The sequence below is a fragment of the Mytilus trossulus genome, chromosome 10 (genome assembly GCF_036588685.1).
Source record: "Mytilus trossulus isolate FHL-02 chromosome 10, PNRI_Mtr1.1.1.hap1, whole genome shotgun sequence".
NCBI lineage: Eukaryota > Metazoa > Mollusca > Bivalvia > Mytilida > Mytilidae > Mytilus > Mytilus trossulus.
This window is the reverse complement of record NC_086382.1, coordinates 68,041,275-68,064,975: the sequence shown is the minus strand read 5'-3', so window position 1 is coordinate 68,064,975 and position 23,701 is coordinate 68,041,275. Positions and strand designations below refer to the sequence as shown.

Sequence of the window (23,701 nt, the reverse complement as noted above, 5' to 3'; positions counted from 1 at the left end):
TCAAATGGCGTTCAAGGTTCATGTAAGCAACTATAGGCTCAACACGTCCAAAAACATTGAGCAAAATCCCATATTTACATAACGCGCTAAAAAAGCTAACTAGTGTCTGGTAAAAATCTAGAGCCTCAAAACGAATAATGTTTAACAATTCCTAACGAGAAAAACTAACAGCTTGAAAAATGAACAAACCAATATAAACTAAAAATAAATATGATATACAATGTATACAGGAACAAAACATAACCTCTGAATGACAGGCTCCTGGCTTTGCGACATGGTTTTAAACATCACTACTTATCAAGTATTGGTCTCCTGTTTAAAACATAGTTATTTTTGTAATTTTCACACATATTGTAAATATTATCATCTCTGTAACTATTGAGTATAGAGATCTGTCTTTCTGTGAATTTTCAAAGGGTTTACCTCGCAATGGTCATTTATAATGACATCTTTTATATGAATAAATATAGCCTATTTGTTATCGATGTCTTTATGCTCTTCATTTGAAATAAAAGTAATATTAATTTATAGTGGCGGTACAACGAACGATAATTCTTTCTTGCATACGTTTCATAGCTGTATTAGAGTTGGCAACCAAATAGAAAGATAATCTAAAAATATCTAATATTTGAACAATACTAATAATCTTTATTCTCATAAACCATAAGTAACAACGTCACACATATATACATTCATATATATTTAGCTAACTATATGGTTTGTGTTTTTTCTTATTGTTAAAGGCCAAAAGGTCGCTATAATTGCTTATATCATCTTAATTTGAATTTTGTTTAATAGTTTTCTCATTGGAAATCATATCCAATCGCCTTTATTTTTAAAGCAATGTAAACAAACTTATCTATGCGTGTAATCTATAATAACACCATACGCAAAAGCATACATCAATTATCAGTAAATACCCACATACATGTACATATATATCATTATGAAGCAATTATGTTCAATATATATACAAAATGGGAGTTATGTTATTGTCTATAGAACGAATGCATCAATTATTAATTTGTTTATTTTGCGTTTAAATCTAAGTTTTCCAAATCTATACGTATTTGTATGACTTATAATTTCATTTTATGGTGTTTGCCACACATTTTGATCTAAGGTTTTTCCTGTCAATTTCATATGGGTTTTTTTTAAGTTCCAGAATACAATGAAATTCATTAACAAAACAGTTATGGTTACATTTCAAACTTAATTCATTTCCTTTTCCATGTACCATTACATCGTCCTGTTTCTTTAGGTAGTATATGATCGGTGGTTCTGAACTTACAAAGTACAAAAAAATGTATATATAGACGTTAAGGGCATACGATACAGTTACAGTGAAGGTAATGACGTTGCTAGCGTAATTTGTTATTTTCGCGACGTCAAACTGTGACATATCGGGAAAAGATGCATTTTTCGACTGATTTTTATCATTCAAACTGATTTAATTCGAAAACTAGTTCATGGACCCCTATTTTTCAAAACGGCATTTTGTTTAATTTTGCAGATAGATTATGTGACCCAAATTTTATAAAACTGTAAATAGAGGATTTTTTTTAGTTTTGATAAACATGCAGTAAAAAAATTACGTTTTTCCTCAAATTATGAACATTTGATAAATATGAGTTATTTCTGAATAAAAAATTGCATATTTTTTAAAGATATTTATAAAATACAGAAATTACCGATTATTTAACAAAAAACAATTTGTGCTTATCTTTTATAACAAAGAAGTTATGTCTTTCTTTCGAAAAAGAAATTACGGACACAAATCTGAAATTCGAGCAAATATACAAAATTTCGACCTCATTTTACTCAAAAAGTAGCACATGAAGGTATATTTTTTATTACATATTTGATTTAATCAGGTCAAAAATTGCCTATATGCAAATTTTCATGAACTTGTAAATACAGGATCAAAACTGTATCGTATGCCCTTAAGCACGTTATTGCGTCAATGCCGTGAAATGCGACAGAGCAGTTTGATAAAAAGCTTTTCTGTGAAATCTAGATAGTTCAGCTTTATGAAATTCATATCCATAGATTAGGCAGGTATTACTGTTTCCAAAAATATAAAAAAGAAATCTTTAACTTTTCATAATAGTTACAAATAATGATACAAATATTGCTAAAACGTCAAAAATATGCGTGTCAGACGTAACAAATTATTCGCAAGTTAACTTTTGCGGGAATTTTTGTGGTCTAAGAAAGATTTTAAAATCCGCGAAAATTCGCATGAATGATAAACGTCATATATAATTTATGACGTCATTGCTGTTTTTTGTGTTGATGGAACGGTCAAAGCTGATTTTTTCAAAAATGAATAATCCTCGCCATGGTCAGGTTTCCACAAATGGTAAGTTATCAAAAGTTATCGCTTTTTAAAATATCAAATGATATAAAATTTAGTTTTTATGAATTATTCCTAAAAATGTGCTTACATAGACCATTTCAAATCCGGAATTTTACAGCACTCGCACCACAAATAAAAACGCATTGGCTTCGGGAAAATGTCTTGCAAGATTGTCCAATGTCCAATTTCGCCGCTTTTTACCAAAACACTGTCAGTTTCAACGTCATTATATTAAATACTCAATTTGTAGCATAGAAAATAGTGCTTATACGTAATTGTGCTTTTAACGCACAATACGATAACATACTTGTTGATAAGCTGTTAAGTCGAAATGACTACGTTTTTTAACAAAACAAATGTCTTGCAAGTTTGTCCACTGAACGATTTTCTTACGTTTTGAACGTTTTTGATTCAGGACGCTATACATATATGTGTTTTCAAATTTGTTCGACTCCGATCCTAATCGGTTATTGCAAATATTTTAACTTAAGGTCGCCTTATTTCTATAAATTTGTTCTTTGTTTTGGTATTAAACACCACTTCATGTATAAGCGACATTTGTTGTTTTCTATTGACCTGTCATCATATGTAGGAGAAGCCGGACATCAGGCGACCTTAAGTTAAAATATTTGCAATAACCGATTAGGATCGGAGTCGAACAAATCTCGCCACGAGCTTATCTTAAAGTCGCCAGGCTTTTTATCACTTTATATGGACTCATTAGGCAAATCACCCTCCTAGGCCATCGAAATTGAAAGCAGTTCGTATTATCATATGATATATGAATGATATTTCATTATTTTATTTTAAATAACAAGTACGGTTCGATTTCATGTTTTAAGATCAGAGGACAAAACAAAATAACCAAATTACAAATTTCGAAAACAAATAGAATCATAGTATCATAGTATAGAAACCACGTTAAGAACTGCAATATATATTAGTAGTTATAATCAAATAGAAAATGAATAATTATCTTAAATAAAAAAAAAACATATGGTAATTTGTCAATAAATAGGTAAAATATTAATTGCAGAACAGAAGAATTTCTTGTCCGAGACTGAGAGAATTAAACATTGTAAAGAGATGAAGAAACTAAAAAGAAAAGAGCAGAAAAATAAAAGTTACAATAAATATAAAGAAAAATACAACACAAGCCGAATCAGAAGTCCGAAAAGTGAGGTTTCCAAAAGCGCTTTATATAAAAGAAATCAAAGACAGAAAATGAAAGAACAGAAAGAAAAACTGAATCAATACAAACGTCGGTCACGAGACAAAACACAAAATGTTAGACAACAACATACTCAAAATGACGAAATTCCAAATGCAATATTTAAAAATAAGATGGCCAAATGCAGGGCACTTAAAAGGCTTAAGGACGCTCTACCAGCATCTCCAAGTAAAAAGCAAGCTATACTCAAGCACTATATGTGTGTGTCACCAACAGCAAAACAATTTTTAAAACAGCAGAGTCCATCTCTCTCTGAAAAGGTCTTAGAAAACATAAAGGGATTTGTACATGAAACAAAACAGAAAAGAAATTATGATGCACGTAATGCTATGCATGTAATATCGGCTTCGGTCAGCGGGGAAAAAATTTCAAAAGGAGAAAAAAGCAAAGCAGCGCGTAAGTTAGGATTGCACCCGCGGCGACTTACTGGTGGTAAAAGAATTCGCACTTGTGTTTTAAGGTCAGAAAAATCTTGTTACGAATTCACCAAGAGAAAAACCAGATCTGACATTACTCCCGATATAACAAAGAAAAAGGCTTATGATTTCTGGATATCTCCTGTGGTTTCGCGCACTAGTCCCAACAAGACAGACGTGAAACGCTCACGGATAGGGCCACGTGAATATGTTTCACATCAAATTCAACTGCTCGAAAAAACCCAAACTGAAGTATTTTTAGAGTTTAAAGCAAAATACCCAGATTTCAAAATATCACAACGTTTATTTGAAAGTTATAAGCCGTTTTTCGTGATGCCAGTCAAAGAAAAACATCGCAATACATGTTGTTGTCGGCAGCATATAGAGGTACAAATTCTTTTCAAGAAATGTATGGAATTTCGGAAAAATTTGAATGCAAGTATTGACTTGACCCAAGAGAATTTACCAGTTTTTGAACATTTAAATGATATATGTGCTGATACTTTATGCAATAAGACTACACCGGAAGCAAAGTGTTTAAATCGGTCTTGCAAGGAATGTGGAGTCGAAAAACTGTCCTTCTACGACAATGAACTAGATACTTCTAAAAATGCTCCTGCCATTAAGTGGGAAAAATTTGAATACACTGAAATAAACATAAAAGGCAGAAAAACAAGAACAAAACTCATGTTAGTTAGTAAAAAAACAAAACCTGGCGAAATATTTAACCATTTTAAATTGCTACTTGAAACTTTTCCGGCTCATCAAAATAGAGCTAACTGGCAAAGTGAACAATATAGAAACATTGTCCAAAACCTCCCAAATAATCACGCAATTTGCATACACAATTTCTCTGAGAACTACCGCTGTTCCGAACGTACTGAAATCCAGTCAGCCTACTTTCAGAGAACAGAGGTAAGCATCCACGTAACAATTTTAAACAGACATGCTATTCTTGAGGTAGACGGAATCGACAGTACACTAGATTCACCAGTAATTGTAAGTGAACAATTTTTTGTCATTAGTCCAGACTTGGATCATGACCGTCACTATACTAGATATGTCCAAACCCTCATTTCAAAATATTTGAAATCCATTGCTGCTGAAATCAAGATTATGCATGAGTTTACCGACGGTTGCAGTGCCCAGTATAAGAGCCGAAACTGTATGGGCGATGTGTGTAGACATAGGTCCGATCTAGGATACGATGTTTTGATAAGAAACTATTTTGAAACCTCGCATGGCAAAGGTCCACACGATGCTGCCGGTGGTTTTCTAAAGAATCAAGCGGACTACGCCGTGCTCCGGGGTAAAACAAAAATTCAGACGGCACGTGATCTTCATGATTTTGCACAGAAAAATGTCCAGATTCCACAGAGTGGAATATATAAAAAACGCCTATTTAAATACATTGATGAAATTCCTCGTTTCCAAAATATAAACTTTAAACCCGTGGATCAAAATCGCAAGATACACCAAATCATAGCAACAAAACATTCTACAGATCTTCTTGTCCGGCATTTATCATGCTATTGCTGTGATAGTTGTTTAAATAGGGCCATCAACGAGTGTGATATAACGCAATTTATAGGAGATTCGAAAAGAGTGAAAATGATCCAAAATGATAACTCCAATTCCGAGATAAATGAAGTCGAATGCAATACAAATGATAATACAATTGAAGACATTGTTGAAAAGGACATGATAATTGCTGTTTTGGCCGACGATGTCGATTATGAGTATTATCTCTTAAAAGTGTCAAAAATACCACACATTTTTAAAAAAAATTATTTCAGATGACTGGGGTTGTTCTTTTAACAAAAAATCAAAACTTGTAAAAGGGCTATATTACGAAAGGATAAAAGATCAACCATTTATTTACAAACTTGTAAAGCGTAAACCTGCAATGTGTTATTCATCTGCAATACGGTTCATTTGTGCTGAGATTGAAGGTGACAGTAAAATTGTTGTACCTGAGGAGTTACACCTCGATATTATACATAGCTTGTAAACATATCAGATGAATATAATTATTTTTTTCACGCAATCATTTTCTTTCTTGATTTAATTATTCCGTTGTAAACAATAGAAGTCTTTTTCATTAAAATACTTTCCTTATAATCACACACACCCGGCCCTCCCCCTTCCAAAAAAAAAAACAACATTTGAAAACAGATAAAAGCACAAAACACAAAAACTATGTTATTTAAGCAACATGAATTACTTCCTCCCTTCCCTCTCTTCTTAAATTTAAACGGATGACCAACGCATTATATAATATACTATAGGCACTATTTTCTCAACTATATACCTATTTTATATTGTTTATATTTGCTTGCGTAACTACCAGTAGGAAATATTTCATACATATTCAAGACTTTGAAGTATCCATATCGATCAAAAATGATTTGGAACAACAAAATATGTTTAAACTATTTTGCCGGCTAATACTGTGATATTATGTATATTGTCAATGCTGAGTAAGTTAGACAAGAGACAACACTATAAGCCGTAGGCAGCAGTATAAGGTATTTTTAATTTCTAGGTTTTTCAAAAAAAAATCTGTGGTTTTTGTCTAATATATTTCTTTAAGTTTCAATACTTTGTTAATTGTATTTCAAATTTTATATTTCCTTATTTACCTGCAATTAACTTCAAATGTGGTACAGTATATTATTTTGATCGTATAGTCAAAGTACTTTACTGATAATTTGCATTAATTAACAACTTGAAGGTGGTTACATTAAGAATTGTCATTTATCTGTTTTTTGTACTAATAGATATTTGCAATTTTGTAATTAAACATAATATACATTATTTGCTACAAAATGATATATTAATATATATTTGTTTGTACAGAAAGTTATATTTGTTAGTCATCTATATATTTCACTTTGTAAAGTATTTGAACGTTCCGCTATGAGTTATTCTAAGCTATATTCCCTGGTCACACATATATTTCCTAAAGTTATTGGCACATTCACCCCCATTCTTTTGTCAGAGGCGTTTATTTCATAAAAAGTTGAATAAAAAACCGTTGTAACTATGACCATGCATGGACATTATCTGTTATGTCTTTTTCGATCGCAGCCTTTTCTACAGCCATAGCTTGAACATATTTTTTACTTAAACATTCATCGATAATATGTGTATCATTACAGTTAATGCAGTTTATATATCTGAAATTGTGCTTTAAAAGTGTGCAAAATAATAATTCTCTAGGTGTTTGGTTAGTTCTAAACGATGCGTTTTTATCCTTAGTGCTCGACGTATTTTTGGCAATTTTTTGTCCACTCTGTTGTGGTCGAAAACACTTGATACCAATTTGTTGCATTGCGTAGGCTAGCTGAACATCTTCACCAGTGTAAAGTGTAAACGGTGTCATTGTCACATAGGCCTTCAGATACACGCGAGGTAAGGTCCAGGTATGACCCACGAAATCATTAAATCCTAATCTATCTTCTTGTACCATCATATTTCTCTCCAGATGGACTTTCTTGAATGATCTCCCGTTAGCACCAATAACGGCATTGTGATATGTTTTAGACAGATCAACACAATACTTTAACCATTCTTTTCCTATTGTCATGTCATCGTCCCATACTGAAATATAATCCTCTTTTAATAAATATGCTATGTGAAATCTGCTATGGAAGCGCAAGTTCTTACTTGATGCAATATGCTGTATATCTATTTTAGGATTTCCTTTTCGGAAAATGTTAATTGTTTGTGCTACATTGACATGGAATCCATTTTGTAGTACTACAATTGTAGAAGGCTGTAGTGTTTGTGATACGGCATCACGTAACTGCTTATCTAAACCGTTGCGTTTGAAAACCTGAAGTACAACGGCAATAGTATGATTTGATGGTGGTGTGAAATCTATAGGCCTTTTAATTATGCTATGTATAGCCAGATCGGTTTTAGTAAGTATATTAACAATTTTTGAAGAAGCATCACCCTCTCCATACGGATATGTTTTTGTTTTGTTTTTATGATTCGTTTTTGAAATCAAATTGTTCATTTCAGCAGATAAAGTTTCTTCGTTAACTAATGTCGACAAACCTTCCATCAGACATTCTACTCGTTCTGTGTTATTTCTTAGAACCAATGTTGGTAAATTGTACCAAGTTGCTTCTTCTTGCAGTCCACCAGAATCAGTTAATAAGAATTTTGATTTTTTTAAGACCCAATGGAGTTCTTCATATGTTAAAGGAGAGGTACATAGAAATCTTTTATCTACATTACAAATATGTAATGCAGGTTTAGCTGCACTGGGATTGGGATGCACTGGCACTACAAACAAACACTTCGGACACTTGAAGGATTGTATGATATTGTACAAATTTGTCATTCTATACATGTTCTCTCTTCGGTGCATTGTTAAAAGTACTAGCATTTCAACTGATAATGTTTGCAGTCCAATAGGTTGTTTAGTCTGGTTAGTTGATTGTATGTACTTTACTGCATCGATAACTGTATTTCCGGTAACAAAAATACGAGTACTATCTACTCCCTCAAAAAGTAAATTTCTTCGATTTCGTTCAGTTGGAGCAAAGTTATACGTAGCTATAGATGTGATTGTTTTACGATTAAATTCCTCTGGGAAGGGAGACTGCATGTCATACGAACGGAGCCCGGCTTCGACATGAGCAATTCGTATTCCTTTATGAAAAGCTGATATTGCTATTGCCATTGCTGACGTTGTATCACCTTGAACTATCCAAATGTCTCTGTGGTTCGATTGAAGTGTATTTGCCTGTAAAAATATTTTGCCTACTAAACTATTCAGTGATTGGCCTTTTTGTAGTGTATGATTGAATGTAATATCTATCTTTACATTAAAAAGTTTAAGAAATGGAGCAATTATTTCCATATGTTGTCCAGTAAATACAGTTCTTGCAATGAAATTTGTAGACTTTCTAAGCTTTTGAATTAGAATGACTAATTTAATTAGTTCCGGTCTTGTTCCGAAAAAGATAAACAGATGACTTTTACCACCAGTACCATTGGACTGCAAATTCCCATCAAATGTATTACTTTCGTTGTTCGATGTTAGCGATATGATGTTATTATCAAGTGACTGATTTATGTTTCCATACGAAGCTGAAAAAAGTTTTTCATCAAAAACTTCTTGTATATGACTGTTGCCTTGCATCCCATTCATAGTTTTATTAATGGCGTGTTTTGTCAAGTCATTTAAACAGATCACAGCTACTAAACCAATGCAAACGAAAATGAAAATCACATTTCGGAAATGTGGTTTACGAACTTTCATGTTTTCACCTATGACAGTTTGTGCATGCACTATGTATCAAATATCAAATTTGTGCATGCCTTGAATAGCCTTTTAATCACCACACCTTTTCTGAGTTTTCTCGGGAAGTTAATGTGTAATGTAATTGCATCCTGACAATGCTATTTTGTTCTGTTCTTTGCAATCAGAATTCAAAGCTTGTAGATTTTATCAGATTTATCTGTCCCTCTTTGTGTGATTTGTCTTTTATTTTTCCCTCAACTCTATATGGTCTGATGACTCGTGATCCTCTATAGAAGTAGACCTATAAATATAATATAAATATCGTGATTGGAACCTGTATTTCTATGAACGATTCGTCTTTGTTATCTATAAGTATTACGATACAATATATTATCAAAAAAGACATAGACCACTATTATCGTATTTAAGTATTCTCTATTTTTCTTTTTTTTTAACACTCTAATTGATTCTTTATTGCACATATTGCTGTTTAACAATTGTTTTTATAAGGAGAAGCTACCTTTTACGAGCTATACTCTTAACCAACCTAGACATATTTGTTTGTATCTATCTATTGTATTTCCTTTGGCTAGAAATATGAACAACAATTTGAAATCCAAAATATATTTGATATAGCATTGAAACCAAACGTTTACAATAAACATACTGTAATCGCACAACCTTTTAGGAGTTTTGGGTCCTCAATGCTCTTCAACTTTGTATTTGTTTGGCTTTACAACTATTTTGATCTGAGCGTCACTGATGAGTCTTATTTAGACGAAACGCGCGTCTGGCATTTTAAATTATAATCCTGGTCCTTTGATAAATATTATCACTCTACTTTTCACGTGATATATTTAACCAATCAGAATTGCATTAACCGATGTTGGAAAGTTTATGACTTAATGAGCTAAATATTGCATTTTCTAATAAATTATATATGGCATAGCGAACTCAACCCTATATTCAGCAACAACACTAAAAACTACTTATAGTCTTAAATAGCCTGTATTTGTACTCGACATCACGTTTTTTTTCTCGACAATCTGAATTGGTCTGAAATTTACTTAATATAACTCGATTGAGCTATACTCTTAACCAACCTAGACATATTTGTTTTTATCTATCTATTGTATTTCCTCTGGCTAGAAATATGAACAACATTTTGAAATCCAAAATATCTTTGATATAGCATTGAAACCAAAAGTTTACAATAAATATACTGTAATCGTCAACATCATATTCATCAGCACTTATATACATTATTGTCATTTTGTTTATTTTCTTTGGTTACATCTTCTGACATCAGACTGAATTTTAAATGTACGTATTGTTATGCGTTTACTTTTCTACATCGTCTAGAGGTTAAGGGGAGGGTTGAGATCTCATAAACATGTTTAACCCCGCCGCATTTTTGCGCCTGTCCCAAGTCAGGAGCCTCTGGTCTTTTTTAGTCTTGTATTATTTAATTTTTAGTTTCTTGTGTACAACTTGGAAATTAGTATGGCGTTCATTATCACAGAACTAGTATATATTTGTTATTGGGCCAGCTGAAGGACGCCTCCGGGTGTGGGAATTTCTCGTTACATTGAAGACCTGTTGGTGACCTTCTGATGTTGTGTTTTCTATGGTCGGGTTGTTGTCTCTTTGATACATTCCCCATTTCCCTTCTCAATTTTATTATGAGTTACCCTCTTGAATATATTGAAGATGGAACATTCTCATTAAAACAAATTTGGAAATCTATCGTTTATAGCGCAGTTGATAGTTTACAGTTAAAAAATTGGTTAAACCGTGTTATTTCTGATAACAGCTTCACACATTTTAGGAAATTTCACACATCAGTGACAATTACGGAATTTCGGAAACACTCAAACTATTTTCAGGAGATTCAAAATTCCTTTTTAATGACTAAATTAGTAACTGAAATACCAAATGCAACAAGTAATACATGTGATATATGTACAAGGAAATTTGAATATGTTTATGTACACGCTTGTTGCGATTGCCCAAGTACTTATGCACAGCGCGATGTCTAGTGTTTCAAATGTTACTTGGTCGAAAACAACTGACATTTTTTTAAACATAGTTTAATCGGTTAAATTTCTCAAGCTGTGTCATGCACATGGCATCCAGTGTGTAGCAGAATATAGTCAATCTATAAGACAGTGTTATTAAATGTATCATTACATGATGTTCACTGCATCAGTATTTTTTTTAAATATTACTTGTATAAAAAGTCATTTTGTTTTTTGTGTATTTACTGTATATGTTGCTGTTATACTAATATTTTGTGTATAATTATGTTGTGACGTTTACTTATATTCATTTATTGTATGTTCAATGAATGAATAAGTATAAATGACTGAAGAACTCGTGCAATTTGATTTTTCTAGGTCTGTTTAATTTCTTTTTACAGATTAAAAATATATATTAATCAACGTTTTTACCTGTATTAGAATGGTATATATACAGCGTCTCTGGAAATATATCGCACAATAAAATACAAAGTATGCGCCAAGAGTGTTTCTTTATTAATAATATGTTCTGATGTGTGTACGAAAAGACGCATTGTCTCTAAAGAGGAATAGCAGTTCATCTTGGAGATCATATTAAATTTGTTGAATTTCGTAAATTTTGAAGAAAAATAAAATCAAAGAAAATTAAAAAAAAATAAAAAATAATATAGTAACAAATTAAAAAAACCTAGTAACCATGAACTTTTATCATAGTTTATCACTACTTTGTTTAAGGTGACAGCAAATGTATACTTTATTAACTAAAGCTATAAGAAAAAAATTATATAAGATCTATAAAGCGATGGAAGTCAACATTGTACAATTAAATAAACGGTTTATTTGTAAAAAGCATATGTGTTGGCTGCTGTTACCGCATTAAAAAGAAAACTGAATAACTTTTGTATGTACACATGTAAAAAAGGAATCTTTAGAGGTTTTTTAAGGAATTTAGGAAAATTAAGTTTTGTTAAAAAGACACATCTAGTTAATATGAGAATCATATATAATATGAAAGGATGTAAAAAAAAACGCTTTTTAACCGGATTTTGGGGACAAAAATGTCTGTTATTGATTTGGGGATGTACGGCGGTTGTCCGTGCATTTACGCATGAACCGTTCAACCAAAGCTTTTTAAATTTTAATATGTTGTTACTGACAACTAAATGAAGGTCAAGTTAAATAATGGCGATTTTGACTTATACGGTTCAGGAGTTATGGTTCTTGAAAGATTGAAAAATGGAGTTTCCAGTCTTGTCCGTGCATTTACGCATGAACTGTTCTACCAAAGCTTTCCAAATTTTAATATTTTGTTACTGATGACAAAATGAAGGTCAAGTTCAATAATGACGATTTTGACTTTTGCCGTTCAGGAGTTATGGTTCTTGAAAGATTGAAAAATGGAGTTTGCAGTCGTGTCCGTGCATTTACGCATGAACTGTTCTGCCAAAGCTTCCCAAATTTTAATATGTTGTTACTGATGACAAAATGAAGGTCATTTTCAATAATGATCATTTTGACTTTTACCGTTCATGAGTTATGGTTCTTGAAAGATTTAAAAAAAATGTGTTTCCAGTCATGTCCGTGCATTTTGTCATGAACCATTCAACCAAAGCTTTTGAAATTTATATGTTGTTACTGATGACAAAAACGAGGATAAGTTCAATAATGACGATTTTGACTTTTACCGTTCATGAGTTATGGTTCTTGAAAGATCGTAAAATGGCGTTTCCATTCAAGTTGTTGCATTTACTCACGAACCATTCAATTTAAGCTTTTCAAATTTTAATATGTTGATACTGATGACAAAATGGAGGTCAAATTTGATATTGACGATTTCACTTTCACCATTCATCAGTTATGGTTCTTGTGATATTGCCAGGACACAAATAAATGTTAATAAATCCGGTTTGCTGTCGTTGTGACAGCCTATTGTTGAATATATATTTTATTGTGGCTGTTGTCATGTCACTTAATAAGAAAATTATCTTATCATTAAAAATTAACAAGAACAGTAGAGGTTATAAAGTCATTTATATTCGTGTTATCGTAGCTCTCACTATCGCTGTGGCAAAAATAATCACGAATATGGTTTATTCCCGATTGTCCCACTTTTTTAAATTTTAGAGTTCTGATTGTCCCACATGAAAAGTTCTGATTGTCCCACATTATTTTATGTAGTAAAATGTTCTTAGATAAACAAGGCAACTGTTGTTTGTTTTTGCTAAATAAACAAGAATTAATTATTGCACATTTAATATTAATCTTATAAAAGTATAAAACAAATGTTTTTAAACATTAGATTGATGCACTTTTGATTAAAAAAAATTATTTCTGATTTATGAAATACATCTTTTAAGGTCTTGAATTAACTTTTTTTCTTAAACTGATTTTTGTGTCTATATATGACTCGAGAAAAATAATTGGTGACGAAAAAATCTTATGGTGGTGCACTTATTTTTGCTACGGCCATTTGAATGTACCCAATTCTGATGATTTTCCCAGTTAAGTTCTTCAAATTTTATTAATTTTTTGGCTATTATCATGAAAAAAAACAGTTTTTAACAATTATACTTTTTTTCTCCATACTTCCAATAAAGATAGAGTGGACCAATCTGAATTGACCTAACTAAAAAAAAAAATAGAAGTAGGTGTTTATATAAGAAAGTTTTATAAAATGTTATTGCTTTTTTGGGTCAAATTGACCATTCGGTCAATTTTGAATTTTGATTTTTTTTTAATTTAATTTAATTTAAACATATTTATTTATAGTGGATTGGGAAACAAGTTTTACAACTTATATTAATCCCTTTCCACTTTGCGGGTGCGAGTGCTGCCTTGTAGCGGCATTAGCCTACTCTTTTTCGAAATCTACAAGGGTGTCTTTAACGTGCAAGAGATATGGCTCTCTCTTAACACGGGCCAGCCATTTATCGTCCCCGTCCGACGGACTATCATCGTTTCCTCAAGACCATACTCGCAAATGGTGTCAAGAGAGAGCCGAAAATTGAGTTCCTGAAATTTTCATCCCAAACGGGAATCGAACCAGGAACCTTTGTGTTAGTAGTCTGAAGCACTTTTTTTTTTTTTTTATAGTAGTCTGAAGCACTAACCACTACACCACGGCTCTCTTTTTGAAATGTTTTCCTTTTTTAAAACACAAATCTTATTATTTCAACTTCTTGGTTATAAATGATTAAAAAAATACATATTTGAGAAATTTGAGAAAGAACAAAATATATGGGACGCACATGCTTCTGGTAAAATCATTTCTTCTATCCCCTACTATTTTCTCTAAATTTGCTGCTGTCTAGAATTTTTCCAGATCAGCCTTTCGAAGAATCACTATCAAAGGTTGTTTTTTCCCAATTTTCCCATTGTTTTTGCAGTCAAGAGGACTCTTCATCATTAATAAAGAAGAGCCAGACATCCATAAGAAATAAAAAGATGTGGTATGAATGCCAATGAGACAACTCTCCCAAAGAGACCAAATGACACAGAAATTAACAACTATAGGTCACCATACGGCCTTCAATAATGAGCAAATCCCATCCCACATAGCTACAAATGACCCCAAAATGAATGTAAAACAATTCAAACATAAAAACTTCTGGCATAATGTATGTACAAAATAATGAATGAAAAACAAATATGATACACGGCAACCAACTACAACCACTGACTTAAATTACAGGCTCCTGGCTTGGGACATCACTGGGACATCACCACAACAAAGACACTAAGTAGGGATCTGAACAGTACTGACCGCTAGTTCAAAGTCAATAAAAAATAATTTTAAAAAAATATGCATCTTAGACTAAATTTTTTTAATTTTTGAAAAGACTTCATATTATATTATATGATACTTCAATTGTACCTTCTATGAGCAAAATAAAATATGTAAATATTATAATTTGTTCTTATTTTGTTCATATTTTATAAGTTACAATGATAAGTAACCTTTGATCATGTTGATTAACTGCAACAAGCTATAAAAACAAATTGATCACTAGAAAACAGTTCCCAATTGTCCCACATTTAAACTTCCCAATTGTCCCACAAATATATTCCCGATTGTCCCACAAAATTTCATTACCTTTTTACCGGTAATTTCAAAAAGTGGGACAATCGGGAAGACACCAGTGTAACAATCAAAATAAACAGACAATATACAACTATGTAGTGTACTGCATCATGTTTATATGATCCATCGCCCCGTAAGATTTATCGTTGACTATTTATTCAGTCATTCAACTATTTAAATATATATAGATATATTTTTATATATATGAAACCGTTTTAACAACATATGAACGCATATACAATGTAGTATTCAAGAATTAATTTATGCAAGCTATAATAATACTATATTGTAGTTTAAACATGGGTAGGAATTATATTCGTGGTGTCTTCCCGATTGTCCCACTTTTTGAAATTACCGGTAAAAAGGTAATGAAATTTTGTGGGACAATCGGGAATATGTTTGTGGGACAATTGGGAAGTTTAAATGTTGGACAATTGGGAACTGTTTTCTAGTGATCAATTTGTTTTTATAGCTTGTTGCAGTTAATCAACATGATCAAAGGTTACTTATCATTGTAACTTATAAAATATGAACAAAATAAGAACAAATTATAATATTTACATATTTTATTTTGCTCATCTATAATACTAAAATTACGAGGTCCAATTTGTCAGCCGTCATCACGTAAAAACGACGAATCGCAGAATTTAATATTATATATAACTAATATAGTACAAAGATGTAGATTAAAAATTACACCCCTCCAGGCCCTTTTGTTTTCTACGTAATTAATATTGCCAATAATTAAAAAGTTCCGAGTCGAGTCCGCTACCGATACCAATAGTATATTCACCTGTTACCTATAACCTTATCTGTACGTTCCGCATCTGACAGGCGCACCACCAAACGGTGTTTTCAGGATTAATATGCTATATACACGGGTCAATCATAATCACATCTATAGTCGAGATTCACGTTGATAGTAAACATGCATATTTAGAGTATAAATATGGTATATTAGTATATATATGGTACAAATAAGTGATATTTATCGAAAAATTTGAGATTGATGATAATAAGGGGGAGGGACTATGTGGGGCTCATACAGGATCCTGTCCTCAAGCACCTGTGCTAAAATAAGGCTTGCACATAGTTATATACTTTAATTCATTCACGGACCCGTGATATCACGGGTGTGTTCTAGTAGAAGGTACAATTGAAGTATCATATAATATAATATGAAGTCTTTTCAAAAATTAAAAAAAATTAGTCAAATTATTTTTTATTGACTTTGAACTAGCGGTCAGTACTGTTCAGATCCCTACTTAGTGTCTTTGTTGTGGTGATGTCCCAGTGATGTCCCAAGCCAGGAGCCTGTAATTTAAGTCAGTGGTTGTTGTTGGTTGCCGTGTATCATATTTGTTTTTCATTCATTATTTTGTACATACATTATGCCAGAAGTTTTTATGTTTGAATTGTTTTACATTCATTTTGGGGTCTTTTGTAGCTATGTGGTATGGGATTTGCTCATTATTGAAGGCCGTATGGTGACCTATAGTTGTTAATTTCTGTGTCATTTGGTCTCTTTGGGAGAGTTGTCTCATTGGCAATCATACCACATCTTTTTATTTCTTATGGATGTCTGGCTCTTCTTTATTAATGATGAAGAGTCCTCTTGACTGCAAAAACAATGGGAAAATTGGGAAAAAACAACCTTTGATAGTGATTCTTCGAAAGGCTGATCTGGAAAAATTCTAGACAGCAGCAAATTTAGAGAAAATAGTAGGGGATAGAAGAAATGATTTTACCAGAAGCATGTGCGTCCCATATATTTTTTTCTTTCTCAAATTTCTCAAATATGTATTTTTTTAATCATTTATAACCAAGAAGTTGAAATAATAAGATTTGTGTTTTAAAAAAAGAAAACATTTCAAAAAGAGAGCCGTGGTGTAGTGGTTAGTGCATCAGACTACTAACACAAAGGTTCCTGGTTCGATTCCCGTTTGGGATGAAAATTTCAGGAACTCAATTTTCGGCTCTCTCTTGACACCATTTGCGAGTATGGTCTTGAGGAAACGATGATAGTCCGTCGGACGGGGACGATAAATGGCTGGCCCGTGTTAAGAGAGAGCCATATCTCTTGCACGTTAAAGACACCCTTGTAGATTTCGAAAAAGAGTAGGCTAATGCCGCTACAAGGCAGCACTCGCACCCGCAAAGTGGAAAGGGATTAATATAAGTTGTAAAACTTGTTTCCCAATCCACTATAAATAAATATGTTTAAATTAAATTAAATTAAAAAAAATTCAAAATTCAAAATTGACCGAATGGTCAATTTGACCCAAAAAAGCAATAACATTTTATAAAACTTTCTTATATAAACACCTACTTCTATTTTTTTTTTTAGTTAGGTCAATTCAGATTGGTCCACTCTATCTTTATTGGAAGTATGGAGAAAAAAAGTATAATTGTTAAAAACTGTTTTTTTTTCATGATAATAGCCAAAAAATTAATAAAATTTGAAGAACTTAACTGGGAAAATCATCAGAATTGGGTACATTCAAATGGCCGTAGCAAAAATAAGTGCACCACCATAAGATTTTTTCGTCACCAATTATTTTTCTCGAGTCATATATAGACACAAAAATCAGTTTAAGAAAAAAAGTTAATTCAAGACCTTAAAAGATGTATTTCATAAATCAGAAATAATTTTTTTTAATCAAAAGTGCATCAATCTAATGTTTAAAAACATTTGTTTTATACTTTTATAAGATTAATATTAAATGTGCAATAATTAATTCTTGTTTATTTAGCAAAAACAAACAACAGTTGCCTTGTTTATCTAAGAACATTTTACTACATAAAATAATGTGGGACAATCAGAACTTTTCATGTGGGACAATCAGAACTCTAAAATTTAAAAAAGTGGGACAATCGGGAATAAACCGTTACACTTCCTTCATATTAAATAACTGAATTATGTTTAACGTGTAATAAACAATGATACGACATAACCAAGCAGTGAAACCAAATTTTCTATTATCATAAATTGTGTGCAAGAGCAGCTGGATATTTTTCTGAATATTGACGGCAGTTTTATATCACAGCAAAATATGTGGTGTAATAGACAAAAAGCAAACCATTTTTCTTTACGCGTTAGAAACAAAGCACAACTTGTATTTTTTGACATACGCAAGCATTTATTATGTGTCAAATTATAATTATAAGTTTACTATTTGATACAAATTGTGATGTTCTAACATATTAGTTATAAACAAAGATACTTACCAGCTAGAATGTTTGGTCACAAGTTCCTTTAACAAAATATTCAAATGTTTATGTTTTGGCATTCTTTGTCATCAAAAACATTGTCTAACTTAACTAAACTATGTCAAAATCATCGATACAATGAAATTACTACCCGTGTTAATGTAATATAGATTATTTAGCACATACTTAAAGATTTTTGAGTTTGCCTTCTAATTTTCACAGTCCATATACTTTTTCTAAGAAATACGTAACTCAGCATGAATGACCACATGGGTAAGATTTCACGGTATCGTAATCAATGTAATAAAACAAATATAGCCACTGGTTATACAGTAAATTAAATTAAAATTAAAATAGATAGTGTGTTATTAGTTTTTGCAAAGATGTTTATATATCATTCTATTCAAACTTTGGCTCTTAAATCTGTTTTATAAAATTGGAAGTTTCTTTAATAAAAATAAAGAACAACACATGTACATTGTTACCTTGTTTAAAGTCATGAATTTGGTCGATTAATGTCCAGTGGCAAATATGTCATGCATTTGCAGGACAAGATAATGCATTGAAAAACCATAAAGAGAATGTACCACTATAATCCCTCTAAATATTGGCACAATAATATTTATTTTGCACATTTGCGTAAGCAAATATTCGTTTTCCCCCTTCGTTTTTAATCGAAATCATGCTATTAAATGTGCCCAGCACTGTAGGCCATGCACTCGACCACCTTGATTTGACAAAAACAAATCAGATTTCGGTGGCCTAGTGTTACATTTCCTCATAAGTAGAACTCAGAGTTGTAACAGATGAAAACACATATATGCAAAATCACTCTAGATATTAGCACAACCATTGACGAATTCCGCAGTCATACCACTTGTATGCTAAACTAAGATTTTGAGATTTTTTGAACTTTTGAGTCTGATACAGATTTTTTTAAAATATGCAGGAAACAAGTGTCTGCTATCTTGATTGGCTTCTTAAAGTGGTTATTACCTCGAGTCTTGTCAGGAATATGACTGTTGCTATCAATTCGTTGGATGTTTTTGAGCTCCTGATTTTGCTATTTGATTCCAGACTTACGAATTTGTTTTTAATTTTCCTCGGAGTTCGAAATTGTTTTATTTCATATTTTACTTGTTATGTATGTTAGTCCAATAACATATGACTTCGCATTCTTATTCAATTAACGTTTTTATACTAACATTTTCATTTTTTATTTATTTTTTTTTAATGCTCGGGTGACACATTGATAGTAAGAAAAAAATATCCGAAATAGTAAATACAGAAATATTAAACAATGCCCCGATGTACCGGTCCCCGAGGTCATACGTGTATGTCATAGGACTAATGTTTATGTTTATATTAAGTAGTAAAATTGTGAAAACCGTTGCATGAGGCTGTCGAAAAGAAATCCGGGTGCCAAATTAATTGGTACATGTATATGAAAAGAAACCAATTATTTTGTTACCCCCCCCCCCCCCCCCCCCCCCCATAAAAAGCTATGCACTACCGATGTTTTTATAAAGAAACCTTTTTTGAATGTTTTCTTATTGGAGAAAAATATATTTTGGGTGGGTGTGTCATATGAAACTCTTACACGATTCAGACTTATTGAATTGATTTATAAAAATATGAAATATATTACTCATTACCAAAAACAATTTGGAGTGTCGGCATGTTTACAATTTCATATAAGACAATATCGCTTGTTCATATAAGAAACAGGTTTCTGCTATCTTTTTTTTCTCTCTCAAAAGAATGACAATAGACAATCAATAAGTGCGCGCCGTGTGATAGTCTAGACTAATAACTAGGCTGGTATTGAAAATGTTTATTTTGTGCCTTGAAGCACATGGCATTGACATTTGTCATGGTCAGGGTTATTTATCTAAAGAAAGACCTATATGTACTGCAACCAGGGTTCATTTTTTAAAACTTTAATGTTCCGGAAAAACACACACATAAATTATAAATCGACGGAAAGAGGAAAACGTGTACAATAAGAAAAGTTTTGTCGTGAAAATCCAGAGTGGTCACGTTTTTGTAAAATTGAGGTCAAAGGTCAGACCTAAAAAATATATTTCAACCACAAGGACGAAAAAGGGACATTTTCTGATATTTATTCGATACAATGCTACAAAAGTGTGAAAAGGAAGATGTGGTATTATTGCCAAGGTGACAACTCCCCGCAATAGACCAAAATGACACAGAAATTAATAAGTATATAAATATATAATTATTTTCTGTTACTGTATCTTACATTATTTTGTAGGATCCTTTACTATAGATAATTTAGCTGATCTGTAACAATAACATCTCCGTGCCTTATATATCATGTACTGTAGTACGCCGCTAGATTAAAACTGGCGAGGAAAGGTAATACACGGCCACTGAAAGCTTTATTATTGTGAAGCCCAGGTGGTCGTGTGGTCTAGCGGGACGGCTGCAGTGCAGGCGATTTGGTGTCACAATATCACAGTAGCATGGGTTCAAATCCCGGCGAGATAAAAACAAAAAAATTGCAAATGCAAATTTACAGATCTAACATTGTTAGGTTGATGTTTAGACGAGTTGTATATATATATAGGTCACCATACGGCTTTCAATCAGTTAGTTTTCGATCTATGAGTTTGACTGTCCCTCTTGTATTGTTCGCACCTCTTTCAGTAGAAAGGATTAGTTGGTTGCGTCTAATGTTAACAACGGAGTAGGTTCAGTTAGACCTCTTTTTGGCCCCAAAATATAGTAGTTTAAGAAAATTGTGAATTTGTAATCGTTAAGATATTTATTAAAAAAGTAGAATGCTTCTGCTACATAAATATGTGCTGTGTTTGACAATACAATGCACAAATATCGAGTACTAGCATCATTAAGTCATGCTAAATTACTGAAATCTTCACAATTTTAGCATTTTAGTAAAATTTTAGACGGTTTCTGTCTTAAATGAAAGTGGTTGCATTCGTGTTCATCAATAATATTGAAATGTAAGTTGTATTTGATGATAATAAATAATATACATAAAGGATGAGGATGAACACGGATGCGGCCACTATCTTTTTTGACAAAAACCATCTGAAAAGTGATGATTTTTGGCATATTTGAAAGATTTTTTATATTTTAGCTTGAATCGGAGCGTTTTTAATGACTTAATCAGTTAAAATATTGCACATAAACTAATTGAATCAATTGAAATAGTCATTTAAGTGTTTAAAAAATGTCTAAAATCTTTCGTTAGATGAACTTGAAAATTGAGGCCGAAATCAGCCCTTACCAGACCTACTCCTTTAAAATTTCGTGAATCAGTAAAATGTTTTCCATATTTCAATTATTATTGCACGATTGAGTTAGGTGCTTACAATGTTGCTAATGTTGATAGAATTTTCAAGCTCCATAAAGGGCACTGCGCACAAATTATTTTAAATGAGTGTAATAATATATAAATATATATATATGACATCGGCAGACATACTTTTTGGAGAGCTACTGTTGATGCATATTTCCTATGACTTTGTCTAAAGAAACGTAATGTTAGTTCTTAAAGCACTTCCACAAATTAGTTTGCAATATGGCAGAGTATATCTGTGTGCACCATGTAAGTTCTAAAAAACCCAGACAAAGTACTTATAATATGCTTATATAAAAACCTATTGTGACATTCACTTCGGCTGTTGGTCTCCATGAATATTAGTTTTTCAAAGGTCAATACAACCGCATATTTTCCTCATCAAAAGACAGAAATTGCATAATTAGTAATGCAAAAAAAAACAATCTTTAGTTACAAGATTACTCGTTATTTGACATACTTGTGGGAGTTCATTTACTAGAAATATTGTTTCAATTCAATAGGTAGCCGAAATAAACTTTTATAAAAATCAATTTTCAGAAAGTCAGGTGAAATATTTACAACGTTTTATTTACTTTAGTATACATGTATATAATATGCCCTAACATGTCAACAATCACTGTCCTGTAATCAGTTCATGGATAGGGATGGTATAATATAATAATATGATTTTAATAGACGACTTGTGTAGTTATGCTACTAAAACTAAGGTACTTGGAAGTAAACTAAGTCTAATTGATTTTGATCTTTTAATTATATTTGAAGTAAGTAAGTAAGTAAGTAAGTAAGTAAGTAAGTAAGTAAGTAAGTAAGTAAGTAAGTAAGTAAGTAAGTAAGTAAGTAAGTAAGTAAGTAAGTAAGTAAGTAAGTAAGTAAGTAAGTAAGTAAGTAAGTAAGTAAGTAAGTAAGTAAGTAAGTAAGTAAGTAAGTAAGTAAGTAAGTAAGTAAGTAAGTAAGTAAGTAAGTACACAAGATAAAAATAGTTTACCCCATAGCACCTATTTATCTTTTAGCATAAGATTTAATAGCTCATAAAAGGTCGATTTTCTCTCTTTTGATTTGAGACCCAAATAGAACCAATTCAAATATAAGTTACATGTAAAAGTCCGAGTCAGCCTTTTCCCGCCATATTTTATAAATCAAATATCTCGAAAAGAAGCTCCTTAACCTATCAATATTTTAAGCTTATTTTGATCTATAATTAATACTCTTCCTTGTGGATTTCTTGATTTATTTAATTTTGCCTTAAATCACCTTAGTACATCCATTTGTCGTAGATGTTGCTGACTAACAATGTGCACGTGGTAGTTACGATCCAATTGTGTCTAGTTGTAACACATTGGTACCAGAGATGAAATTGGCTGAAATTCGGAAAGAAAATCTTATTATGTTCAATTACATACATGTACATATACATTGTTTTGTTAATCATATACAATAGAAACCAAGATGTCAACATAATTATAAAAAGAAGATGTGGTATGCTTGCCAATTAGACAACTCTTTTTCCATATATATTTATTCATTGTGTTAATCAAAATAATTCTTTCGATATAGTATGTTCTAAAAAAGAGACGTGCCTTACCATATCTATAGTTCACTTATATTACACTGTCCGTCTTTAAGACCTCACCTGGGCATGATTTCAAGAAAAGTGAACTCCTGTTAATGTGGACAGACCGTTGAAATGACTAAATAGAGTTAGATTACCCTCATCATGGGAGTATTAGTCAATATAATACTTCCATGCCCTCATAAAGAGTAATTGGTACTGGCATAT

General features: G+C 31.8%; 1 protein-coding gene across 1 annotated transcript; it reads right to left on the bottom strand.

Moving 5' to 3' along the window:
• Positions 1 to 6,813: 6,813 nt before the first annotated feature.
• On the bottom strand, positions 6,814 to 18,823 carry LOC134686530 (uncharacterized). Its single transcript, XM_063546196.1, has 2 exons — positions 18,594 to 18,823; positions 6,814 to 9,567 (listed from the first exon to the last, which is right to left on the bottom strand). Exon 2 carries the CDS (start codon positions 9,282 to 9,284, stop codon positions 7,050 to 7,052), a length of 2,235 nt encoding a protein of 744 aa, XP_063402266.1. The 5' UTR covers positions 9,285 to 9,567; positions 18,594 to 18,823; the 3' UTR covers positions 6,814 to 7,049.
• Between the last annotated feature and the right edge of the window lie 4,878 nt (positions 18,824 to 23,701).

Bases quoted from the DNA above. Each gene is read 5' to 3' on its own strand.
- LOC134686530 (XM_063546196.1), bottom strand. From the start codon at position 9,284: ATGAAAGTTCGTAAACCACATTTCCGAAATGTGATTTTCATTTTCGTT.